At 50.0% G+C, this 26,244-nt stretch overlaps 1 protein-coding gene and 1 long non-coding RNA gene across 6 annotated transcripts; one reads left to right on the top strand and one right to left on the bottom strand.

Annotated features, from left to right (window-relative positions):
- Positions 1 to 7,014: 7,014 nt before the first annotated feature.
- On the bottom strand, positions 7,015 to 13,386 carry LOC123328082. The gene is made up of 2 exons (XR_006542840.2): positions 12,133 to 13,386; positions 7,015 to 7,853 (listed from the first exon to the last, which is right to left on the bottom strand). It is a non-coding gene; the product is annotated as an uncharacterized LOC123328082 (long non-coding RNA).
- On the top strand, positions 7,851 to 25,829 carry PIF1 (PIF1 5'-to-3' DNA helicase). 5 transcript variants are annotated; one of them, XM_044925119.2, is made up of 13 exons: positions 7,851 to 8,191; positions 13,278 to 13,853; positions 14,711 to 14,843; positions 14,929 to 15,054; positions 15,173 to 15,326; positions 15,418 to 15,532; positions 15,609 to 15,715; positions 16,813 to 16,952; positions 17,328 to 17,434; positions 18,343 to 18,430; positions 18,587 to 18,732; positions 19,341 to 19,532; positions 19,742 to 20,361. In XM_044925119.2, the coding sequence occupies exons 2-13, from the start codon at positions 13,296 to 13,298 to the stop codon at positions 19,799 to 19,801; spliced, it is 1,926 nt and encodes a 641-aa protein (XP_044781054.2). In that variant the 5' UTR covers positions 7,851 to 8,191; positions 13,278 to 13,295; the 3' UTR covers positions 19,802 to 20,361. The 5 variants fall into 5 exon arrangements, with proteins under 5 accessions (XP_044781054.2, XP_006054522.2, XP_044781052.2 ...); XM_006054460.4 differs by lacking the exon at positions 7,851 to 8,191 and adding an exon at positions 12,426 to 12,547; XM_044925117.2 differs by lacking the exons at positions 7,851 to 8,191; positions 19,742 to 20,361 and adding exons at positions 12,791 to 12,905; positions 25,702 to 25,829.
- The last annotated feature ends 415 nt before the right edge of the window (positions 25,830 to 26,244 follow it).

The following is a 26,244-nucleotide window of genomic DNA, read 5'->3' as shown; positions in this document are numbered from 1 at the left end:
AGAGGGCCACAGGTCCCCAAATCAGTGTTCTGCCCTCGCTGGGCATTGCTCAGGGCTATCCACCTCTCTAATTCCTGTATCTGAGGGGTCCCCCCACCCCCATCCAGCAGTGAATCTTGCAGCCTTGACAACCTTGCTGGGAAGTGAAATGTAAGGATAATGGTGTTAGACCTTGTGCCCTAACTTTACACTTAGAGAAACAGAGATCTACAGAGAAAAGGTGACTGGCTATATCCCAACCTCCAGCACCTTTACACATGCACGCAGGCGCGCGCGCCGGCGCGCGTGCACACACACACACACACACACACACACACACACACACCTCTTCCCTCTTAGCTCTCTGGGTCAACCCTGCCTAATGCCTCTGCAGGAAGAATTAAGCGTGAGTGGAACCAATGGTGACCTCCTTTGGCTCTGGCCGCCATAGCAGCAGCTGTGCTAGTTGACCCAGCTCCCCTTTCACTGCCTTCTACTGGCCCTCAGACTTCCAAGGCACTTCCAGCCAGCATGGAAAAGGGCATCCTGGAGCTCCAGGACCAAAGGGAAGGAAGATGGGGGTCATACTTTTTCTTCACACCTATGCCTGGGTTCCTTCATCTGAAGGGATAAAGAAAATCCAGCTTGGGGAAACAGAGACAGCCAGTGTTCATGGCTGCTGCTGCTGCTGCTAAGTCGCTTCAGTCGTGTCTGACTCTGTGCGACCCCATAGACGGCAGCCCACCAGGCTCCCCCGTCCCTGGGATTCTCCAGGCAAGAACACTGGAGTGGGTTGCCACTACACCTCTTAAAGCCTCCACATGGTATAAGTCCCTCAACCTGCAGAACTGTGCAGCTGGTGTACCCAATGCCTGAGGACTCAGAAGGTCCTGTATCTAGAAACTCAGGTTCCATTTGCCTGAGATCAGAGACCCTGGGGAATTCATGTGGTTGCCCAGAAGCAACTCATGGTGGGGGTGGAGTGGGAGTGAGGTCAGTTCTGAAATTCAGTCATCTCTGTTGCTACTGAAAGTGAGCCACTGATCACCAGTTTGGTCTCAGTTTTTCCCCATCCAGCCTATGCTGTCCCTCTAGTTGTTGCCTCCACACTACACACATTCTTTCAACACGAAGATTTTATTTGCCGTGATTATTTGTCAGGCCCCGCACTAATGGCTGGAAGATAACAGAAGGACCAAGTGTCCTTGGCCTTTATCAGGCGAGAAAGGCATGTAAACAGAGAAAACTATGTGTTAAATGTGAGGGAAAATGCATAGAGGAAGGGCACCAAAACTAAGACAGAACAGCATTTCAGGCAGAGGGAACAATGTGAGCAATGGTATGGAGGCAGGAAACAGGGGTGTGTGTGTGTGTGTGTGTGTGTGTGTAGGGAGACCAGGCTGGAGAAGAAGACAGAGCTCCATACAGTGAGGACCTTGAGGGTCATTTTAACCTCAGGGCAATGGGATGTCATTGAAAGTCTAGGGCCTTGGAAGGGATGGAGTGTGTTTTGCATGTGTGCCATTTGATCAACAAAGTTTATTGAGTGCCTCTGAAGCCATGTGTTTTCCAATACATCATCCTGGCATTTGTCTGTTCACTCAGAAAAACTTAGGACACCTCCGGTATCTGCTCACTGTACTAAACTCTTCACATATATTTCATTTAATCCTCACAAAAGTAGGTTCCCATCCATGAAATAGACAGAATTTTTATCCTCATTTTACAGATCAAGAATTCAAAGCTTAGGGGCTTCTCCAGTGACTCAGTTCAGTTCAGCTCAGTCATGTCCAGCTCTTTGCCACCCCATGGACTGCAGCACTCCAGGCTTCCCTGTCCATCATCAACTCCTAGAGCTTGCTCAAACTCATGTCCATTGAGTTGGTGATGTCATCCAACCATCTCATCCTCTATCGTCCCTTTCTCCTCCTGCCCTCAGTCTTTCCCAGCATCACGGTCTTTTCCAATGAGTCAGCTCCTCGCATCAGGTGGTCAAAGTATTGGAGTTTCAGCTTCAGCATCAGTCCTTCCAATGAATATTCAGGACTGATTTCCTTTAGGATGGACTTGTTTGATCTCTTTGCAGTCCAAGGGACTCTCAAGAGTCTTCTCCCTGGTGGCTCAGTGGTAAAGAATTTGCCTGCCAATGCAGGAGACATGGGTTTGATCCCTGATCCAAGAAGATCCTACGTGCCAAAGAGCAACTAAGCCTGTGTGCCACAACTACTGAGCCTGTCTCTAGAGCCTGGGAACCACAACTACTGAGCCCACATGTGGCAACTACTGAAGCCTTGCGCCCTAGAGCCCATGCTCTGCAACAAAAGAAGCCAGCACAATGAGAAGCCCTCACAGGGCAACTGGAGAGTAGCCCCCACCCACACAACAAGAGACAAGCCCTCATAGCAACAAAGATTCATCTCAGACAAAAAAAAAAAAAAGAATCCAAAGTTTAGACCTGTTTAGTATCACTTGACTGATGAGTCGTGGCCAGAGGATTCAAACCTCACCTGACTCCAGAGTCTGTGCTCTCTACTAAATTATGTCTTTTGGCAGCACTGTGTGACCAGGCTACTCAAAAGCCTAGGCCCTGCCTTGGAGACGTATGAATCAGTAGGAGGGTAGACAAGTCCTAAGAAGGGATACACCGTGTGTGCTAAGAGCTGGTTTCCAGAGGGCTGGAGTGACTAAGCTGTATTCTAGCAGGGTTAGATGGATGGGGGCAGAGGAGGAGTCGCAGGAATTTAGGAAGTGGGAATGTCTCACAAAGAGAACTTGTAGAACACCCTGACTTGTTAGGGGACTGTAGGCAGATGTCTGTGGTCATTTGTGTGTGATGGTGGTGGGGAGTTCAGAAAGATGCCACCAAGGAGGCAGCAGGAGCTAGAATACTGAGTGCCTTGAATACTGACCTGAGAGACTAGAAATTTTTCCTGCAAGTAGCTGGGGGCTGCTGAAGCACTGAAACAGGATCTGACATGGATTTTCATATTAATACCTTATTTTTGGAACTGTTGTGTGTGGGTGGGATGAATGGAGAGAGTAGCATGGAAACATACACACTGCCATGTGTGAAACAGATAGCCAGTGGGAATTTGCTGTGTGACTCAGGGAGCTCAAACAGGGCTCTGTGACAACCTAGAAGCAGTGGGAAGGGGTCAGTGTTAGGAGGGAGGTTCAAGAGGGAGGGGACATATATATACCTATGGCTGATTCATGTTGATGTATGTCAGAGACCAACACAACACTGAAAGCAATTATCCTTCAATTAAAAATAAATTAAAAAAAAAAAAAGGAGAACTAGTATGTGAAGAATGGTGACAGGGCAAGAGAGACATGGAGACAGACCCACTGGGTCAGAGATTGTCACAGAAATCCAGGTTGGAGTCGATGGAGCCGGAACCAGGTCAGTGGTTTATATGGATGGTAGAAGCAGATTCAAGAGATAGTAGAGATAGAGGGTCAGGACTTGGAGAGAATGGCTTCATTATTCATTGATAAATATCCATTCAATAATATCTGTTGAGAGGTTACCATGTCTCGGGCACTGTTCTAAACACAGGGCACAAAGCCATAACGTGACAAGGGTGATCTCTGCCCTCTTGAAGCCGGAAGAGAGTGATGATAGGCAAATAAACAAATGACCATGATAACAACACAATGTGGAACGTTTTCTAAGGGAAATAAACAGGTAATAAAATAGTAATTTTAGATATGGTGTGAGTGGTGGTGGGGGAAATCTTTCCACAGAGTGGAAATTTCAGCTGAGACATGAAAGATGAGAAAGAGAAAGTCCCAAAAACAGGCAAAGGGGAGAGGGGGGTGGTATTTCATACAAAAGAAACAGCAAACGCAAAGACTCTGGCATGGGGTCGTCAAGGAACACAAAGGGGACAAGTGTGACAGAAGCACAGTGAGTAAAGAAGAAGGTGGTAGGACTTCCCTGGTAGTCCAGTGGTTGAGAATCTGCCTGCCAAAGCAGGGGACAGGGGTTCGATCCCTGGTCTGGAAAGATCGCATATGCCAAGGAACAACTAAGCCCATGCACTACAGCTACTGAGCCTGTTCTCTACAGCCTGCGAGCCACGACTACTGAGTCCACTCACCCAACCAACTGAAGCCTGTGTGCCTAGAGCCCTTGCTGCACAAGATAAGCCCTGCCATGAGAAGCCCATCCACTGCAACTAGAGAGTAGCTCCTGCTCGTGGCAACTAGAGAAAAGCCTGTGAGCAGCAATGAAGACCCAGTACAGTCAATAAATTAAATCAATAAATCTTTAAATAGAAGAAGAAAGTGGAAGATTTGAGGTCACAGTAGAAGAAAGGGAGAGAGTTGGCCTCAGGCTATGGTAAGGAGGACTAGCCTAGGAAGCCTTTAACTGGAGCAGTAGCAACATCTGATTTACGTGTTTGAAAAGAGCCCACCTGCTGCTGTTTGGAGAAAGGATTGTAGGGGGGACAGAGCAGAATCCAGGAATCCAGAGAGATTATGAGTCAACTGCTCTAATCCAGGGAGCTTCCCAGGTGGTACTGGTGGTAACGACTCGGGTTTGACCCCTGGGTTGGGAAGATCCCCTGGAGGAGGGCATGGCAACCCACTCCAGTATCCTTGCCTGGAGAATCCCATGGACAGAGGAGCCTGGTAAGCTGCAGTCCATGAGGTTGCAGCATCAGACACAACTGAAGCAACTGAAGCGATTAGCACGCATGCATCCTGTAATCCAGGGGAGATCTGACAGGCTGCTAACTCTAGGTTGTGGTGTGGGGATGGAGGGAAATGAATAGATTCAAAGTACATTTTGATAACCTATAATAGAAAAAAATCTGAAAAAGGATATCATACATATATCACTTTGCTATGCTTGAAACAACATTTTAAATCAACTATACTTCAAATTTTTCTTTATTCATTCAACTAATGAAGGACATTTAGGTTGCTTCTATGTCTCAGCTATTGTAAAAAGTGCTGCTATGAACATTGGGGTGTATATATCTTCCGGGGATTTGTTGTTGTTTCATGTATCTTTTTGAATCAGAGTTTTCTCCTGATATATGCCCAGGAGTGGGATTGTTTGGATCACACTGTAACTCTATTTTTAGTGTTTTTTTATTTTTTAAAATACATTTCAGTGATACTTTTAAAAAATTTTTATTTATTTATCTTATTTCTGGCTGCACTGAGTCTTCATTGCTGTGCTTGGGCTTTCTCTACTTGCACTGATCAAGGGCTGGGCTACTCTCTTGTTGCAGTGTATGGGCTTCTCATTGAGGTGGCCTCTCTTTTTGCAGGGCATGCGCTCTAGAGCATGTGGGCTTCAGTAACTGTGGCTTATGGGCTGTAGAGCACAGGCTCAGTAGTTGCGGTTCATGGGCCCAGCTGCCCCACAGCATGTGGGATCCTGCAGACCAGGGATGGGACTTGTGTCCCCTATGTTGCACAGCAGATTCCTAACCACTGTATAGAGAACCTCCGTACAGCTTCCATTTTCCATAGTGACTTTGATAAGGACAGAGTAAAAGGATAAAGTAGGTGATTAATTAGTTAATTCCACCAGGGGATTGTAGGTAGAAAAAATATAGGAGACCCCTGGAAGTTAATGATTACTAAAGAGAGCAGGTTTGCTTAGCCACAAACCAAGCAGCCTTGCTTAGCAACAAAATTATGCAACAAAAGCACGAGACATGCCCCAAATAATAAAACAATGGTGGCATGAGACACATGCTGCCCAGTGAACTCAGTAAGTTAATGATCCCTAGGACATGTTCTCTGGACATGTAAAGCATGACCATGTAGGGACAAGAAAATTCCCCTGCCCACCCTAGAGGAGAAGCTAATGATGGAATCATGACATCTACTCAAGAGTGACAAAGAAGTTCTTCTCCTCCCTACTTTTCCTTTGATTGTAAAACTGTAGGCCAGTAAGTTCTCAGCAGCATGCCCTCGTCCGCCTGCTTGTAAGCCTGACAAGCATCCTATTGTAATAAATCACTTCTTATCTATCACTCTGCCTCTCAATGAAATCTTTTCTGCACTGAGACATAAAGGGCTATGGTACTGGCAGCTCTTTGGAGCCCACCCCCCCACACACAAACGACCCCAAACAGTTTCAGCTGTAACAATTTACATTCCCCCCAACTGTGTACATTCTCCACACCCTGTCCAGCATTTGTTGTTTGTGGATTTTTTAATGATGGCCATTCTGACTGGTTCGATACCTCATTGTAGTTTTGATTTGTATTTATCTGATAATTAGTGATGTTGAACATCTTTTCATATACCAATTGGCCAGCTGTATGTCATCTTTGGAGAAACGTGTATTTAGATCTTCCTCCCAGTTTTTGATAGGGTTGTTTCGGGGTTTTTGTCATTAAGTTGTAAGAGCTGTTTGTATATTTGGAAAGTTAGCCTTTGTCAGTAGCATCATTTGCAAATATTTTCTCCAGTACGTAGATTTCATTTCCATTTTGTTTATATCAACTATACCTCAATTTTAAAAAACAAAACAAACATTTTGGAGGTGGAAACAATATTTTTCAATGGTTAGCTGGATGTTGTAGGTGAAGAAGGGATCAAGAATATGGTGTGGTTTTCAACTCGAGCTAAAAATGGAGGTGCCATTTATAGAGATGAAGACAAGAGAAAAACAAGTTTATATGGTATTGGAAAATGAAAGCTGCTCAGTCGTGTCCAACTCTTTGTGACCCCATGGACTATACAGTCCATGGAATCTCCAGGCCAGAATACTGGAGTGAGTAGCCTTTCCCTTCTCCAGGGGATCTTCCCAACCCAGGCATAGAACCCAGGTCTCCCGCATTGCAGGGGAATTCTTTACCCGCTGAGGATCACGGAGGAGGAGATTAAAATCTGTTTTGGAGAGAGTGAGTTTAACATGCCATTTAGGCATCTGTGTGGAGATAGCATCAGGAGGACAAATGAATATGGTCTGGAGATCAGAGGAGAAGGGCAGGCGGGGGTCATAATATTGAGAATCAACATGTAGCTAATAATCCGTGGGGTTGGATAAAACGGGAGGGAAAAAAAAAAGTTCTCCTACATTGAGAGGGCTGGCTGAGGAAAAGGGATCAGCAAAGGAGAATGACATGAAGCCGCCAGTATGTAGGAAAAATGAGGGAATGTGTGTTGTAGAACTTGAGAGTATTTTAATAAGGGAGAATCAGAATCACCTGTACCGGAGGGTCAATAAAATGAGTGTCAGCTTTCCCAAAGCAGCAGCAGTGCGAGCTGAATTCGTGCTCCGTAAGCTGGAAGACCACGAAACACCCTTTCAAGCTCCTCTGCAAGACTGCGTAAGCCTAGGACTGTAAAGGTGGAGAGAGCACGGCGAGAAAGGATCATAAAGGGGAAGGGCTGGCTCTTCTATATACCAAAAGAGAAAACGCCTAACAGTGCAATTAGTAAACTATCCCGTTCTGTGTTGATGTCGTCATTATTTGTGAGTCGGAGCCTGGACTGAGACCGCCAAGTGGGAGAAAGCAGATAAGATGAACAGAGAGAGTTCTGGAGAAGGAAATGTCATAATGAAGAAAATCCATCCCTCCAGACAGCTTGCGTTAAAACCAGGCTTTGGGTTAGGCGAGGAGACCAGGGAGCAATGTTGCGCTTCTCTTGGAACTGACCCCGCGGCGGCAGCAGTGAGCAGAAGACCTGCGGATGCAAAAGCTGCACAAAGCCATAGGGAGGAAGTCGGGTCACAGATGTGAGCAATTCCTCTGCCTCCGCCTCCCTCCTTCATCAGCCAATCAAGATCCAGCTGAAGACCCGTGGCGCTGGGGCGGGGAGGAGGGCGGAGCCTGAGGACCGTTAATCCGTCGCCAAGCGGTGTCCAGCTTTCCTCTGTCCAAGGACTCACTGTTAACCTGGTGGGCAGACAACCACTTTGGGAAAAGCTCTTGCAGTTTCATATAAAACTAAATATAAACTCCAAGACTCAGCAATTTTTCACCTAGGTATTTTTCCAACAGAAAATAAAGCATAAATAGCACAAAATCCAGATATCCATCAACAGGAAAATGGATAAACTGTAGTATATCCATAAAATGCAACACAACTCAGCATTAAAAAGGATCAAACTACTGATACAGTCAGCAACATGGATAAATCTCAAAATCATGATGAGTGAAAGACGCCAATACACACAAGAATACATATTGTATAATCTGTGCATTTCACTATATGTAAAGTTTACATTAAAAAGGTAAGCATAAACTCTAGCTAATTCTATGCATGTTGAAGTGTTTAGATGTGAAATATACTGTTGTCTGCAACTTTGAACTGCATCACAAAAGATGGATTGATGAATGTGGGGATGGATAGATGTGTTAAATACTTCCCTGATGGCTCAGCCAGTAAGGAATCTGCCTGCAATGCGAGAGACCTTAGTTCTATCCCTGGATTGCAAAGATCCCCTGGAAAAGGGAATGGCAACCCACTCCAGTATTCTTACCTGGAGAATTCCATGGACAGAGGAGCCTGGCAACCTATAGTCCATGGGGTTGCAAAGAGTCAGGCACGACTGAGCGACTAACACACAAAACAAATACAGCAAAATATTAATTGTAGAATCTTGATGGTAGGTATATGGTGTTCACTGGAAAAGGCTTTCAATCTTTCTGTACATGTTGGAATATATTTTCAGAATAAAATATTTGGGGTGTCAGGGGCTGAGAACAGAGGAATGGGAGTTATTGTCTCAGTTCAGTTCAGTTGCTCAGTCCTGTCCAACTCTTGGCGACCCCAAGAACTGCAACACGCCAGGCCTCCCTGTCCATCACCAACTCCCGGAGTCCACCCAAACCCATGTCCATTGAGTCGGTGATGCCATCCACAATCTTATCTTCTGTCATCCCCTTCTCCTCTTGCCCTCAATCTTTTCCAGCATTGGGGTCTTTTCAAATGAATCAGCTCTTTGCATCAGGTGGCCAAAGTACTGGAGTTTCAGCTTCAACATCAGTCCTTCCATGAACACCCAGGACTGATCTCCTTTAGGATGGACTGGTTGGATCTCCTTGCAGTCCAAGAGACTCTCAAGAGTCTTCTCCAACACCACACTTCAAAACCATCAATTCTTTGGCGCTCAGCTTTCTTTATAGTGCAGCTCTCACATCCATACATGACTACGGGAAAAACCATAGCCTTGACTAGACGGACCTTTGTTGACAAAGTAATGTCTCTGCTTTTCAATATGCTATCTAGGTTGGTCATAACTTTCCTTCCAAGGAGTAAGCGTCTTTTAATTTCATGGCTGCAGTCACCATCTGCAGTGATTTTGGAGCCCAGAAAAATAAAGTCAGCCGCTGTTTCCACTGTTTCCCCGTCTATTTGCCATGAATTGATGGGACCAGATGCCATGATCTTCGTTTTCTGAATGTTGAGCTTTAAGCCAACTTTTTCACTCTCCACTTTCACTTTCATCAAGAGGCTGTTTAGTTCTTCTTCACTTTCTGCCATAAGGGTGGTGTCATCTGCATATCTGAGGTTATTGATATTTCTCCCGGCAATCTTGATTCCAGCTTGTGCTTCATCCAGCCCAGCATTTCTCATGATGTACTCTGCATGTAAGTTAAATAAACAGGGTGACAATATACAGCCTTGACGAACTCCTTTTCCTATTTGGAACCAGTCTGTTGTTCCATGTCCAGCTCTAACTGTTGCTCCTGACCTGCATACAGGTTTCTCAAGAGGCAGATCAGGTGGTCTGGTATTCCCATCTCTTTCAGAATTTTCCACAGTTTATTGTGATCCACACAGTCAAAGGTTTTGACATAGTAAATAAAGCAGAAATAGATGTTTTTCTGGAACTCTCTTGCTTTTTCAATGATCCAGCGGATGTTGGCAATTTGATCTCTGGTTCCTCTGCCTTTTCTAAATCCAGCTTGAACATCTGGAAGTTCACGGTTCATGTATTGCTGAAGCCTGACTTGGAGAATTTTAAGCATCACTTTACTAGCGTGTGAGATGAGTGCAATTGTGCAGTAGTTTGAGCATTCTTTGGCATTGCCTTTCTTTGGGATTGGAATGAAAACTGACCTTTTCCAGTCCTGTGGCCACTGCTGAGTTTTCTAAATTTGCTGGCATATTGAGTGCAGCACTTTCACAGCATCATCTTTCAGGATTTGAAATAGCTCCACTGGAATTCCATCACCTCCACTAGCTTTGTTCGTAGTGATGCTTTCTAAGGCCCATTTGACTTCACATTCCAGGATATCTGGTCTAATGCGTACAAAGTTTCTGTTTCAGAATAATGAAACTTTTCTGGAAATAGTGGTGATGGTTATACAATATCTGAATGCAGTTAATGGTAATGAATTGTATACTGAAAAATAGTATGGTGCGTTTTATAGTATGTATATTTTACAATTAAAAAAAAAATTTGAGGGAATTCCCTTGCAGTCCAGTGGTTATGACTTGGGGCTTTCACTGCAAGAGGCTGTATTAGATCCCTGGTTGGTGAACTAAAATCCCGCAAGCTGCATGGTGAGTCCAGAAGAAAAAAATACTGGGGGAAAATTCGTATGGAAGTCTCCATGCTTTCTCTAGAACCAGTCTGGGATACTACACAGAGAGAAGGGAGAAAGGAGCAGGCTGTGTGAGTGTGCTGGGCCTACTTTGAGCACAGGGTAGTGGGCAGAGAGAACATAGGCTTTGGAAATAGACACAGACTTACATTCATAATCCCAGCTTTCATTTTCTAGCTCGTGATTGTATTTGTTTCTTATTGTTATAGCTACTGTAACAAATTACCACAAATTTGGTGGCTTAAAACAAGACAAACTTATTATCTTGCAGTTCTGGAGGCCTAAAATGTGTCTCATTGGACTAAAATCAAGAGCTGTGTTCCTTCTGGTGAATCTAGAGGGGAACCCACTCCCTCTAGCCTTTTCTAGCTTCAAGAAACCTGTATCCCATATGGCTTGGTTCATGGCCCTTTCTTCCATTTTCTAGGCTAGCAGTAACATCTTCAAATCAGCCTCTCTCTTTCACACACACACAAAGACACACATGTCCACTTATTCATCACATCTCCTCTGACTCTCTAGCCTCCCTTATAAGAATCCTAATTGAGCCTACCCAGACAACCCAGGGTAGTCTCCCTATGTCAAGATCCTTAATTTATCACATCTGCAAAGTCCCTTTTGCTATGTAAAGTAACATACAAAAGGAATTTGGGGATTAGGATGTAGACATATTTGAGGGGGTATCATTATTCTGCTTACAACAGTGATATTAATTTTTTTTCTGTGCCACTAGTAGTCATGTGTCAAAACAACATTTAAGAGGAAAAATATTTTTCATTTTTATTTTTTCCTAACAGTTTTATTGAGATACAATTCACATACCATACAATTTAAAGCAAATAATTTTATGGTTTTTAGTATAGTCATAGTTATGCAATCATCACATTTTCATCTTTTTCCATTTTTAAATATAATGAAACAAAGGCTTGAGACATTAAGGAAACTTGCTTAGAGACATTAAGGAAACATCAAACCTGCAGGTCTGGCATAACAAATTGCCTTTCAGGAGCTGAAATTCCAGTTCAGGCCTGGACTCCCTTCACCAGGTTAGACCAGCCTCTGTCTCTCTTTCTCTCTCTCTCTCTCTGGGAGCAGCGTGGTGTAGTAGTTAAACTAACAGGCTTAGACTTGGCTTACAGGGTTTGTTTTGCTATCTATAAGCTATGTGACATCTGGTAAAACTTCCTGGAGCCTTGGTTTCCTTATTTGAAAAATGTGGGCAATTCAATAAATGAGCGAGCTGACTCACCTGTAAGATGCCTTCTAGCTAGTCATTCCAAGATTTGATGAGGGAAAAGAAAATTAAAAACAAATTCCCTATGTATTCAGTGCAATGAGAGGGATACGCATGCCCTGAAGACAGAGGCTCGCTCACTTCCCTCGTACTGTCTGAGCACTTGGTCACAGGTCTCAGTTCTTCACTGATGTGTCTCAGACGGATGGGAAAGACAAATGAATAAAATGACACAAAGACCGATAAGCGTGGAAGGAACTGGGGGTGGGGGCAGCGGGATCAGCAGGTCTCGGTCAGGGGGCGAGGGCTGGGGGGCGGTCTGCCCAGAAATGGACAAAGGTCCCGTGAGTGTAAACAGAGATGGGAGGAATCAGAGGCAGCTCTTACCCAGGGCCAAGTTCAGCCGCTGTGTGAGGGCTAGAGGGGAGGAAGTCTGTGCTGGAGGCAAGGTCTTGAAAATAAATCTTCAGAGACGAGATTGGTGACACTAATCCACGCGCGGCCCAGCTGCAGTCTCCGTCCCCTCCCACCACATCCACTCTTCCGCGCGACTTGGTATGCTCCGCCACCACAATAAGCCTCCTTCCTCTGGCGTGCTATTGGTACAGCCCAAGCTCTGAGGGTAGAAAGGCACAGAAAGACACGCCCCTTGTCACGTCCGCTTTCTCTGATTGGCTAGAAAATTTAAAGATCCTGCAGGTGATAGGATGATTCTCTACTCCCAGAATTTGAAAGTTTCCAGTGTGCTACTTTTGCCTGCAGGCCGACTTCTCTCAACTGGTTCGTCCGAGTGCTGGCACAAGTGAGTGTCCACCTGATCCCAGACGTGGGAGGCAGAATGTTCTTCTTCAAGGGGTCTCTGCCGGGAGGGTGCATACGAATGAATCAGACGGCGCGTGGACTGGTTCCCAGAAGCCAGGGTCCCTCCGCTATTTCCGAAGCCAAATAATTTCACTTCCACCCCACCTTAGAGATGAGAAGCACCAGAGCTTCCGAATCACACGATCCCTGACTCCTACCAGCCGTTGTAGTCTCTTTCAGCCTGTTTTCCACTTCTGTACATGGGAAATAGTGACACTAGCTTGGCTGCATATAAACCAGTGAACGTAGCTGGGAGAGGGAAGGCGCTGATAACATGTCAGTCCTGCTTACCTCCACAAGTGAGTCTCCTGCTTCCTTGCGGAGAGGACTCAAGATTCCCGTGCCCGCCCTGGGTCTCTTAGAAGCAAGCTTCTTTTCTGTTCAGGGGCTCCCTTCTTCTGTGGCTCTTGTCGGACAGCAGAGGTTCCCAATCCTTGGTGCGCTTGACGTTGCCCATCCTCAGCTCTGCAAATTATTGTGTGGGAGAGAAATGTCTAGGAGAATTTCCTGTTTGCCCCCAGGGTGCTTTTACAGTCTCCATGACCTCTTTGTGTTACCAGTGACAGCCCTGGAACCCTTTGTGGCTTTGACTGGGCTCCCTGTCCAGACTTCTGTACCACCTATGATGTCCCCTGAGTCCCTGTGACGCCTGTGCTCCGGTCTTTTTGCAGACTGCAGAGGCGGCGGCGATGCTTTCGGGCACCCAGGCAGCGGCCGCAGAATGCGAGGACGGAGAACTGCGGTGCCGTGTGGCCGTGGAGGAGCTGAGCCCCGGTGGGCAGCCGCGAAGGCGCCAGTCCCTACGCACCGCGGAGCTGAGCCTGGGTCGTAACGAGCGCCGCGAGTTGATGCTGAGGCTGCAGGCGCCCGGGCCCGCTGGGCGACCACGCTGCTTCCCTGTGCGCGCCGCGCGCCTCTTCACCCGCTTCGCTGCAGCCGGGCGCAGCACTCTGCGGTTCCCCGCCGACAGCACTCCCCGGGCCAGCGCCGTCCAGCTGCTGCTCTCCGATTGCCCCCCGGACCGCCTGCGCCGCTTCCTGCACACGCTGCGCCTCAAGCTGGCTGCGGCCCCAGGTCCCGGGCCGGCCTCCGCCCGCACGCAGCTGCTTGGCCCGCGGCCCCGCGACTTCATCAGCATCAGCCCCGTGCAGCCCGAGGAGTTGCGGCGCGCGGCGACCACCCGGGTCACGGATATCACGCCGGTGAAACGGCCCACGGAACCTCGGGCGGGAGCCAAGCCCCGCACCGTGAGGACAGGAAAACGGGGGTCGCCTTGGGGAGTGGGAGATGGAAGAGACTGAGGAAGCCCAAGTTTAGGGGGAAGATAGTGGTGGTATTTGAGATGGCTGCTAATTACTTCAGAGGAGATATTCATCAGGCTTCTGAGACTAACGGAAATATGGGAATTGTGCGTGTGTTTCTCATAGTGCAATCCTTGAGATTGAGAATAGGAAAAATGCGCTTAGGTCATGTTAAAAGAGAAAGCAGAGAAGGTGCTTCAGAAGAAATGTAGGAATGAGGTCCTCCTTGAGGAGGAGAGGAGGTTTTGGAGAGAATAAAGTTATCAGCTGTGTTAGGGGCAGCCCACAGGTCCAATCAGATGTGGGGGAGGTGTTGGGGGACAAAGTCTGGTGGATATGACAGTGTTCGCAAACTGGAAAAGATGGATCACAAACCACAGGGGTTTGAGACTAAGCTGGAGAGAAGATGGAGATGGGGCAAAAAGGGGCCCTGGCTAAGCAGGGTTTGGCTTAGATTTTAGGTCAAAGAGACAGATTGTGACAGGAAAAGTTGCGAGAAGGAAGGATGGGTTGGAGGACCAGGAGAGTTAGGGAACCCAGGAGAGGATGCTGAGGAGAATCTAGACCTGCAGACAGGGGACTTTAGGGGTGATACCAGAGTCAGTGGAGATCCAGCTTTGATCCCTTCCTCAGGGAGAGACCTGGACCCCTGTGGTTACTGGCAAGATCTCCAGGTGAGCCAAGGCTGCCCAAGGGCTCCAAGGAGAGAAGCCAGCAGAGACACAAAGGGCTACCAGACCAAGAAGGGAGGGGGTGATGCCGAGGAGATGTGGGGAGGTCCTGAGACAGCCCTCTTCCCTCAGGAAGTCACAAGGTGGCCCCTGCCTGTGAAGAGGCTGAGATTGCCCCCCACCAAACCAGAGCTTTCCAAGGAACAGGCTGCTGTCCTGAGGGCTGTCCTGAAAGGCCAGAGCATTTTCTTCACTGGAAGTGCAGGTAGTGGTGGGGCAGAGTGGGTGTGGGGAGAACAGGCGTGTGCTGGGATGCAGGAGAAGTGGCCCTGACTTTGCCCTCTGCCCAGGGACGGGGAAGTCTTACTTGCTGAAGCGTATCCTGGGCTCACTACCTCCCACGGGCACTGTGGCCACTGCCAGCACTGGGGTGGCAGCCTGCCACATCGGGGGTACTACCCTCCATGCCTTTGCAGGTAAGTGAGAGCTCCTGCGGTTTAAACTGGGAGCAAGCCAGGCTGGTGGGAAGGGAGGGGAGGTCAGGGTTGAGACAGTGCTGGGATCTCAGCCCAGGCTGAATAGTGTCCCTCACAGGCATTGGCTCGGGCCAGGCTCCCCTGGCCCAGTGTGTGGCCCTGGCCCAGCGGCCCGGTGTGCGGCAGGGTTGGCTGAACTGCCAGCGGCTAGTCATTGATGAGATCTCCATGGTGGAAGCGGACCTGTTTGACAAGCTGGAGGCCGTGGCTAGGTCAGTATGTGCAGTGAGGACCGGGTTCTGGTGGTCTTCTGGGTGGAACCCAACCACCCCAGCCCCTAGAGCACCCTGTGCTCCTCTCCAGAGCTGTCCGGCAGCAGAATAAGCCATTCGGAGGGATCCAGCTCATCATCTGTGGGGACTTCCTGCAGCTGCCACCTGTAACCAAGGGATCCCAGCTCCCGCAGTTCTGCTTCCAGGTACCGCTTGCCCTCCAGCCCTAACCCCCATGGGGGTCTGCTCTGCTCCCTAACTCCCCCACCTTGCTCCCACCAGGCCAAGAGCTGGAGGAGGTGTGTCCCAGTGACCCTGGAACTGACTGAGGTGTGGAGGCAGACAGACAAGACCTTCATCTCTCTGCTGCAAGCTGTGCGGCTGGGCAGGTGGGGCCTGGTGAAGAGAGAAGGGGCCACTGGATGAGGATCCAAGCATGGATCAGAGAGGAGCACAGGGACCCAGAGAAGGGGGAGAAGTGCTTCATGACCCCATACGAGACGGTCAGTCTGTGAGCATCAGCCAGCACGGGGCCTGGCACAGAGTACATTTCAGGCAGATAGAGACACTCCCATTTTATAGATGCAGAAACTAGGGTTCAAAAGAGGTGAAGTGACTTGCCCAGAGTCATGGCTAATAAGTGGCAGAGCTGGAATTTGCACTCGGGTCTGATGCTGAAACCCAAGTTCCTTCTACTCTTAGAGTCCATGGAGTCAACTGGTATGGGAGGAGAGGTTGCAGATGTGATCCTACCCTAGCAAGGACAAAAGGTTGAGATGCTACAGCTGCTCTAACACGGGAGTGGAAAGGAGGCCAAGAGGGCAGAAGAAATGAGCCAGAGCTGGGCCTTGAGACCCAAGTCAAACTGGGGATGGGTGGTGGTGAGGGGCTTTCCAGGAGGCAGGTAGGAAGGTGCGCGGCACACACCAGCAGTGTAGGGGACAAGAGGAAGGCTGAGTGGCAGAGCAGTCAGAGATGGTCCCAACTTCTGCGCCCTCCTCCCACTTGAGTTGCTGCAGCACCCAGTCTTCCCCAGGAGGAAGGCTTGAAATGGGGAAAATAGAAACATAGGCTATATATTTTTTTTCCTGTAAGGCAGCAGGCAAGGGACTAGAAAATTGTAGCCTGGAGGGTGATCTGATGATAGGGTGCCAGTATTACAGGGCATCAGCCTCAACCTCAGAGCCTCGTCTGCATCTCTAACTCTCTGTCCCGTGCTCACTCATCAGATCCAACTTCCTCAGGAGGGCAGCTAGTTCCAATCAGAGGACAGACACAGGGAAGGCTGCCTGCCCCTGATCACAGTCATGCACCATTGCTCCATGTCTGGGGTCCAAGTGAGGAAGAAACAAGTTGGCCAGCCTGGGAACCAGCAAATCTTGCCCTGGTGCCCCATCCAGTCCCCAGGCCTGGTCCATGGCCTGACACGTGCCCCACTTTCCCCGGTGTTCAGCTCAGCTCTGCCCTGATAACCTGGCCTCCACAGGTGCTCAGATGAAGTCACCCGCCAGCTCCGGGCCACAGCTGCCCACAAGGTGGAGCGAGATGGGATTGTGGCCACAAGGCTCTGCACCCACCAGGATGACGTGGCCCTTACCAATGAGAGGCAGCTGCAGGAACTACCAGGTAAGCAGAGAGCTGGAGCTAGGCCAGACCAGCTAGAAAAGGCCATCAGGCAGACATCTCCCCCCTACCCCCCACTCCAGGCAGCCTGGACCCTTGGTGTCATTTGAATATCTTGGTCCCTAGCCTTAATGGCCAAAAAGTCCCCTACGTCTGCAGATGTAATTGTGACTTTGAGAGGTGTGACCTTTTCTGGGTCAAAGTAACTCAGCCAGTAAACACTAAGAATGAGACTTGAACAGGCCTCTGACTTCAGAACCCCAGCTAGGCCTGAGGTGTCCTCACTGCCTCCCCCAGGCCCTGGGCTAATGTGTGTTTTTTTGGAAATTGAGTCACAAGTCAGTGACTTGTGGTCTGTCTGCCCGACTCTTTCCCCAGGCGAAGTACACAGCTTTGAGGCCATGGACAGTGACCCTGAGCAAGCCCGGACCCTGGATGCCCAGTGTCCTGTTAGCCAGCTCCTTCAGCTAAAGCTGGGGGCCCAGGTGAGTGGGAAGTGGGGCCTCCCAGACCCCTGCCCTTCTGTACAGGCTGCTCCATGGCCAGAGGACCCACCTGTGGCCACAATAAACTCTTTCCCTCCTGTTCCCGCCCACCTTCCTGTCTTCTATTTTCCACTGCTCCCCTCTTCTCCCACTTGGCGCTCCAAGCAGTGTTGCTTTAGACAGATCACTCTCCTTTGCTGGAGCTGGGTTTCCTCATCTCTAAATTCAGAGAAGGGGACTTCCTTGGTGGTCCAATAGTTAAGAATTTGCCTTTCAATGCAGGGGATGTAGGTTCAATTTCTGGTCGGGAAACTAAGATTGCACATGCAATGGGGCAACTAAGCCTGAGCGCTGCGACTAGAGAGCATGCAGTCGCAGCTACTGAGCCCACCTGCTCTAGAGCTCATGCTCCACACCATGCACTGCCACAAAGACCCAGCTCAGCCAAAAATATAAATAAATAAATGCAGAGCAAAATACCTATCGCACACAATTGTCTTCTGTAGTGCACCCTATATTGAGTCTCTCCTTCCTTCCATGAGAGTGAGGGTAGCCAAATGGGGGCCTTTCCTTAGGTTTCAAAGGACCCCAGGGGAAATTTCAGGCACAGTGGTTGGAAGAAGGCTATTGCTCAAGACTGCGGTTCATAAACAACCTGTAATAGACATGGTCATTGTCAAAGCCCTGTCACCTTATTATTCTTTATCCCCTCCTTCTAAGGCAAACTGAGCAAATGCCATTCTCCTTTGACACAAGGGGGAAACCTAGGAAATAAAGCAGCTTGCTCAAGGGATCCCTGGACTCAGTGCCTCTCCATGACAGCCCCCAGCCTCGCAGCAACGCCTGGAGCTGAGACCAGGCGTAGGGATGTGCGGCTCTCTATGCTTCCCATTTCCCTTCCCTTGCAGGTGATGCTGGTGAAGAACTTGGCAGTGTCTCGGGGCCTGGTGAATGGTGCCCGAGGGGTGGTAGTCGGGTTTGAGGCCGAGGGGAGAGGTAAGTGGTGGGGAAGCAGTCCCACTGCTCGGGTTTGCAGCAGGGCACCAGGGTTAGCGTATGGAGGAAAAGGCTAGTGTGGAAAGGTGAAGACAGGTCTCACCTTGGAGTCCTGACGTGGGAATGAAAGGTGAGACTTCTCCGCACCTCCCTCAGGGCTGCCCCAGGTACGGTTCCTGTGTGGAGTCACCGAGGTCATCCGTGCTGACCGCTGGACGGTGCAGACGACTGGGGGCCAGCTCCTCAGCCGGCAGCAGCTGCCCTTGCAGCTGGCCTGGGCCATTTCCATTCACAAGAGCCAGGTGAGTGCAGGGGCTGGCAGCAGGGCAGGGTGGAGGGGGCAGGACAGGCCTGGGCACGTTGAAGGGTGGGGGTCTTAAAGGCCTTGGGAGTGATGGGAGGTTCCAGACCAGCTGTAGAATAAACCTTTCTTTAGTACATTTCCCATCCTGCCTCTTTCCTGGACACATATATTTCCCTTCTTTCCTCTCCTGCCATTTTCTGAGCCACTATTGGATATGTTAATTTTAACATGTTATGATCACTCTGTGAGGTATAGTTGTAAGAATCACTTCTGTTTTACAGAAGAGGAAACCAAAGTCAGAGAGGTTAAGTGACTCGTCCAGGGTCATACATGTAGTGCCAGGCAGAGCAAGGCTCGTTTCCATGCCTGTCTGACCCAGACCTGAGTTCTTTCCTTTCACCCTTATCCCTCTGCTCTTATCTTGGATCCATATTTCCTGGACACCCCCTTACTCAGACATCAGTCATCCTGTCTCTCTGGCTCAGACTCTCTGAACGGCGTGAGGAGATCAGGGGCCATAGCTGGGCTGGTGGTGGTGGGGTCAGCTTCTTGGGCACAAGTGAATACAGGCTGAGGTGGCTCCAGCCCTGTCTCTCCCTGCCCCAGGGCATGTCCCTGGATTGTGTGGAGATGTCTCTGGGCCGTGTGTTTGCCAGCGGCCAGGCCTACGTGGCCCTTTCCCGGGCCCGCAGCCTGCAGGGCCTCCGTGTGTTGGACTTTGACCCCATGGTGGTTCGCTGTGACCCCCGCGTGCTGAGCTTCTATGCTACCCTGTGGCGGGACAGGGCCCTCAGCCTGGTAAGAGGGAGTCACCCAATGGTGGGCGGAATGTGGCCGTGGGTAGCCTGGGAGCTAGGAGGAAGGGAAGGCCAAAAACACTAGGGTGGGGGTGGCAGAGCCCCTCTGGCTCCATTGGAGGCGAGGACAGGACGGAGATGCTGGCTCCCCAGCTGTGATTCTAGGGGATGGTACAAGCCCATGAGTGGGTTTCTCTGGCTCTGATATAGGAGTCCCCAGATGATGAGGAGGGAACCTCAGACCAGGAGAACGTGGACCCAAACCTTTGATCTGCGAAGAGAAGACAAAGGGTGGTCTCCCCCTCCTCTTGCTCCCTAGGGAACCAGGCCCTGGGGGATCCCAGGAGGAGGGTGGTCAGTGTCCCTTTCCTCCTTTGTCGGGGGCTCTCAGCCTCCAGCCGGCTTTCCATCCATTTGCCCTGTGCCTCAGTTTCTCCCCTTGCCCTGGCGAGCTGCCTCCAGGGTCAGGAGTTGGCACGGGGCCTGTGGTGGTATCTGGTGATATAGGACAGAGCTCTCTGCGAGCGGCCGGCCACAGGGCCACACAGAGAGGAGAGGCAGCAGGTCCTCCAAGAGGAGGAACAGGCTGTAGGGGTCCTAGCAGGGCACTCAGCACCGAAGCAGAGAAGGGAACCTGGGGGGAGTCTTCATAGCCAGATCCAGTCCTGCACAAGTCAGGACAAACACCGTCCTGAGCTTAACTTGAGAACACGCACTGCAAAAATGTGCATCTATATCTTAAGCTGCTCTTTTGGGAAAGACATTGTTTGTGGGAGCATGGATATTCTCAGACTGTATTTATTTAGGACAAGTAAACTGTGTGAAGATTTTGTTGAGTCTTCTGTTCCCTTTGAAAACCCCTAGTGAATTCCCTGGTGGTCTAGTGTTAAGACTGTGCTTCCACTACGGGGGCGTAGATTCGATTCCCGATCGGGAAACTAGGATCCTGCATGCTGACTGGCATAGCCAAAAAATAAATACATAAAGAACCCCTGCCTGGGACGCTGGCTAACCCTTTCCAGGGAGGCTTCTCCTGCCCTGCCTGTTTACACAGAGGTGTCTATTATGTCCTGATGGCTGAGTTCACAGCACCCTTATGCGAGGTTTTGTTAGTATCACTGGTTACTTCGCAAAACTGAGGTAGATGAGTTGTTGACTCACAGTGAAATGACGAGGTGAATCACCATTACACAACAGGTGGGCATGTTGCTGGTTGAGCTTGGTCTCCCGTGCAGGGCCTACAGCCATTGGCAAGAGGCTGAATATGCCCTCAAGGTGCAAGAAGGACCAGGGCTTCTGCCCAGAGATGAATTTCCCATCATCCTCCAGAGTCAGGCTATTGAAGATGTCTTAGAGATAGTTATTTCTTTTGTACCCTCTCCTGGGACTCTCCTCTCTGACCCCACCCTCAACTCATACTGCTGAGGCACCTACCACCACCCCCAACCCCTTTCCCTTCACCAGGGACTGATTTCAGCTTTCCCTAGTCTCCGATGAACTCACCCTGCTTAAAGATGTCTTCCTCACAAGACCACCCGGACACCAGAAAGTACTGCCCTTAGCAATCCTCTTTCATGGTGAAGATGCTCTCCAGGAGACCCCTGGAGGAGGGCAAACTGGTTCTCTAGAAGGGGGATCTCCAGACACCTCTGTCCCTCAGGCCAGATCATGAGAGTAGACTGCCTCATGAGGGAGGTATGCAAGGAACCTCCCAGTTCTTTATTTTCTTGGCATCTCATTTAATCTAACTTAAAAAAATTTTTTATTTATTTATTTGGCTATGCAGGGTCTTAGTTGTGGGAACACTTAGTTGCAGCATATGGGATCTAGTTCCCTGACCAGGGATTGAACCCAGGCCCCCTACATGGATAGTGCAGAGTCTTAGCCACTGGGCCACCAGGGAAGTCCCCTCATTTAATCTAACTTCAAACCTGTATCCCTGGGAGTGTATGGGAACCCTAGCTCAGTCAAGATTGGGGGCTCCCCACCCTGAAGGTCATACAGGCAAAGAGTGGGCCTTCTAGGAGCAGGCCTGTCACCTCCAGGATGTTATGGTAACTGCTGACACCCGCAGTCACCAGCATCCACAGTTCATAACCCTGCCCAGGCCCAGGGGCAGTGGGGGTAGGGCTTTCCCAGAGTCATAACCTCTCTGGGGGCCTCACACCATGCCCTCTGGAACCCTGCAGCTCCCTGTGGTGCTCCCAGGGGACACTGATCACCCGCCCCTCTCCAGTCTTGGAGACCTTCTTCTCTGACCCCTTGTGGAAAAAAAAGAGTAAAAGTGTTGGTTGCTCAGTCATGTCCAGCTCTTTGCAACCCCAAGGACTGTAGCCTGCCAGGCTCCTCTGTCCATGGAATTCTCCAGGCAAGAATACTGGAGTGGGTTGCCATTCCCTTCTCCAAGGTATCTTCCCAACCCAAAGATCAAACCTAGTTCTTCTGCATTGCAGGTGGTTTCTTTACTGACTGAGATACCAGGGAAGCCCCCTGATGCTCCTTCAGTTCAGTTCAGTTCAGTCGTTCAGTCGTGTTTGACTCTTTGTGACCCCATGAACCACAGTACGCCAGGCCTCCCTGTCCATCACCAACTCCTGGAGTCCACCCAAACCCATGTCCATTAAGTCGATGATGCCATCCAACCATCTCATCCTCTGTGGTCCCTTTCTCCTCCTGCCCTCAATCTTTCCCAGCATCAGGGTCTTTTCCAATGAGTCAGCTCTTTGCATCAGGTGGCCAAAGTATTGGAGTTTCAGCTTCAACATCAGTCTTCCCATGAACACCCAGGACTGATCTCCTTTAGGATGGACTAGTTGGATCTTCTTGCAGTCCAAGGGACTCTCAAGAGTCTTCTCCAACACCACACTTCAAAAGCATCAATTCTTCGGTGCTCAGCTTTCTTTATAGTCCAACTCTCACATCCAGACATGACCAGTGGAAAAACCATAGCCTTGATTAGATGGACCTTTGCTGGCAAAGTAATGTCTCTGCTTCTTAATATGCTGTCTAGACTTAGCAGCAGCAGGTTGGACATAACTTTCCTTCCAAGGAGTAAGCGTCTTTTAATTTCATGGTTGCAATCACCATCTGCAGTGATTTTGGAGCCCAGAAAAATAAAGTCAGCCATGAAGTGATGGGACAAGATGCCATGATCTTCGTTTTCTGAATGTTGAGCTGTAAGCCGACTTTTTCACCCTCCTCTTTCACTTCTGCTCCTTACCCCTAACATAATCCCCTCAAAGAACTGGACCCAGGATGCAAAAGCCAAGAAATGGTGTGCCCTCAAATAGCTTCCAGATTGGAGACAGAGAAGTCTGGTGACCCCATTCAGAATCTGGGAGCAGGGGTGGAGGGATAAAGACAAACAGTAGGAAGAAAATCTTGGTAATATCCCGTCACACTGGGATAAAGGAGACTTCCCACCAATCTTGTGTGTTCGTTTATTCATTCATTCATTTCACAAATATTTATTCAGGTGCTGGCTGGACACTGGAGACCCCACAGTACACCAGAGTGAAATGGCCCTGCCTTGGGATGCATACAGTTACAGGCGGGAGACTGATTACAAACAAGCAGGCAAATAACCTCACACTGCGAGAAGTGGCAAATAATCAAATAATAGAACCTTCCAGTTGGGGAGCGCTCACTTTTAGGATGGTCAAAGAAAGGGCCTCTGGGGTAGATGCCTTCACACCTCACACCTCCCTGACTTGACACATGTTTCTAGAAAATCTGAAATACCCAGATTAACCTTTCATGACTTGCCTCAGACTTCACCCCCTCTGTTTCCCAGGATATAGCCCTGCCCCTTCCTAGGCAGAATGGTCTTTTGGGTCTCTGAGCATATGCATCATGCATCGTGCTGTTCTTTGCTGTGGGTCTGTCTCCTGCACCAGAAAGTTCCTCAGAACATGATTGAATCTCCTGACTCTTGCAGCCCCAGGGCCCAGCCCCTGGAATGGAGCAGGCAGAATGAGTAAATATGGGACTGAAAGGATTCAGAAAGCCTGCAGTTAGGGGACCAGAAAGGCCTTCCACCCACCTGAGCCAGATGCTCTGATAATGAGTGTCTGTGTCACTGCTTGTTGGGAGAGCAGGGGGCAGTGGGAAGACACCAAAAATGGCACCTTGACCTCCATGGCCTCCCTGCTTGCCTGGTCATGGGTATTTCCCACTCCCCCCTCCATCCCAGAAGGAAGGCTGGAGAGGAGTTGTCAGGTGGACAAGTTGGAGAAAGGCATTTCGGAAAGGAGAACTGTGTAGGATCAAAGCTCAGAGGTGTGAAAGATGGAGCTCAGTGGTCCAGCAAGAGCGGCTGGGAGGGGGAAGCGGGCCTAACCTTGAGGGGGCTCAGCATGGGATGAGAGCCCACCTGGGGGGGTTCCTATGCTTCCCACTTCCTGCCGGCCCCCATGTATGTCCCCTGCCTCAATGCTGCCTCAGTGTCAGTTGAGATCTGCTGCTGCAGCTGATGAGTAATTTAACATGTCGGTCTCCCCTGGGAATAAGGTGGATCTCTTGGTAGCAAGAAACTAGGCTTAGATGTCTTCGTATGCCAAAGCGCTCCACACAATGACTTTGGAAAGGAGACACTTCATAAAATGTTTGATATTTAAAGAATTCAGGGACAGTGCCATTCCCTGAGAGGTGGGGATTTTCACTCCCATTTTGCAGAGAATGCAGCTGAGGCCCAGGGAGCTAGGCAGCAGCAGAGCTGGAACTGGAATCCTGTGCCCTCCCCTTGGTGTTCATCAGATAGCAGGACTGCCCACCTTCACCCTACCCCCAGTTGGGGGAGACCAAGGGAGGGCTTAGCTAGGAATGAAGTGTTAGTCGCTCATCATGTCCGACTGTTTACGACCCCATGGACTGTAGCCCGCCAGGCTACTTTGTCCGTGGAAATCTCCAAGCAAGAATGGGTAGCCATTCCCTTCTCCAGGGAATCTTCATGACCCAAGAAACCTGTGTCTCTTACATTGAAGGAAGATTCTTTGCAGTCTGAGCCACAAGGGAAGCCCTAGCTTGGCATAACCTCCTCCTTTTTGAGGTCTGGGCAGAGTTTGCCCACCCCTACAAAGCCAATGGTCGTGCTCAGACCCCTCCATCCCCAAGCAGGCTTCCTGCTCCCCAAGCACCACACACAATGGACCACGAGGTGGCGCCAAGTGGTCGTTCAGTGTCTTCCCAGAGCCCCGGCAGGTCCTTTTGTCTTCCAGTCTCTGTGCCTGGATGGGGGTGGGGGGTACCTCAGCAGCTGGGCAGCCAGTAGACATAGGGAAGCTTTGTTGAGACGTTTGTACCAGGTATCTGTTGAGTGTCTCATAATTTGAGTTCATTAGCCCCTTGTTTTTCACAATAACCCTGAGAGGACAGTGGAACATCCCCAGCACATGGGGAAAGAAAACTAATCTCTTGTAAGATGAGGTGTCTTGGCCAAGGCCACACGGTGAGCTGGATCTGGAACCCAAACCCCAGGGCCCGGGGGTTTTTGCAAGGTCAGCAAAGGGCTCTGAAGCCAGATACTGGCTCCACCACTTGCTGTGTAACCTTGGATGTGCTGCCTAAACGCGAGCCCAAATTTCATCATTAGCCATGGAGTTAGGACAGGTAAAGAGCTGAGGCATTGACAGGCATGTGGTAAACCCTCCTGGTTAGTTCCCACTGGCCTTTATTACACTTACCTGAAGAGGCCACCCTCCAACCCCCCTCATCTCTCTTTCCCCCACCCCCCAACCTCTAGAGTGGCCAGGGAATAACAAAGAGAATTAATTAGCAGAGCCCATTCTTCCCTCCTGGAAGACCCCGGGCTGTGCCTAGCCTCTGGGGAAGGGGAGAATGAGATGGTCCCTTCTCCTTCCCGCCACAATCCTGAGTCCTAGCCCTGGTGGATGATTCTGTCATAGCGGCCCCTCTTCTTGCCTCTGTCCACCTTGCCTCAGTGTCTCTGACGACTCCAGGAGGGGGATCTTTAGGCCTAGTTTACAGAGGAGGTTCACAGCAGGTGGGCAGCTCAAGGTCACAGGGCTGTGAATGGCAGAGCTGGGATAGCACTGCGTGTCTCACGCCTCACCCTGGAGTTCAGGGCCTTTGCAACAGGGAGGAAGTAGGCGGTGCTTCCTGGCCCCTAGCTTTGTCCTTGAAACCCCACATCAAGACTCCATTTCTTTCAGATTCCAAGAGCATCACCTGCTGAGACGTAAATGGCTGGGAGGGGCCGAGGTGGAAGAGGACGGGCTTGGAAGGAGACCCTGAATAGGCCTGAGAGCCGGATGCCTGACAAGCCCAGTGGGGAGGAGACCGAGAGTCGGCTCACCTTCCCCTCCATGGACTCCCACCCCCTCAGCTCCCTCCTTCAGCCTGGCAGCCTCCCGGCAGAGCCCGCCCAGGGTGCCCCCCTACCCTCCCCCAGCTGGTGTTGGGTTCAGTAAGCAGAGCCCAGCTCACCTGGGAAGGTGCCGAGTGAGGAGGGCGTCCAGTTACAGGCTGGGGCTGGGAGGGCAGACCAGGGCAACCCAGGGGCAGGAACTAAAGGCCTGGGCCCTGGTAGGGCGTAGGGGTAGGTATGGGGGGAAACCCCAAACCCCGCACCCTGCAGGAGCCCCATCCCTGATACAAGAGGCCCCAGCTCCTGGGGGCTGAAGCAGAAAGACCGTGTCATCCTCAGATGCCCCTTGGCGGCTAGCACACCTGTCAGTTCCCTGAACTGACTTCAG

The sequence above is a fragment of the Bubalus bubalis genome, chromosome 11, assembly GCF_019923935.1.
Source record: "Bubalus bubalis isolate 160015118507 breed Murrah chromosome 11, NDDB_SH_1, whole genome shotgun sequence".
Taxonomy (NCBI): Eukaryota; Metazoa; Chordata; class Mammalia; order Artiodactyla; family Bovidae; genus Bubalus; species Bubalus bubalis.
The sequence above is the reverse complement of the archived record's forward strand: the minus strand, read 5'-3'. Positions and strand labels throughout refer to the sequence as shown.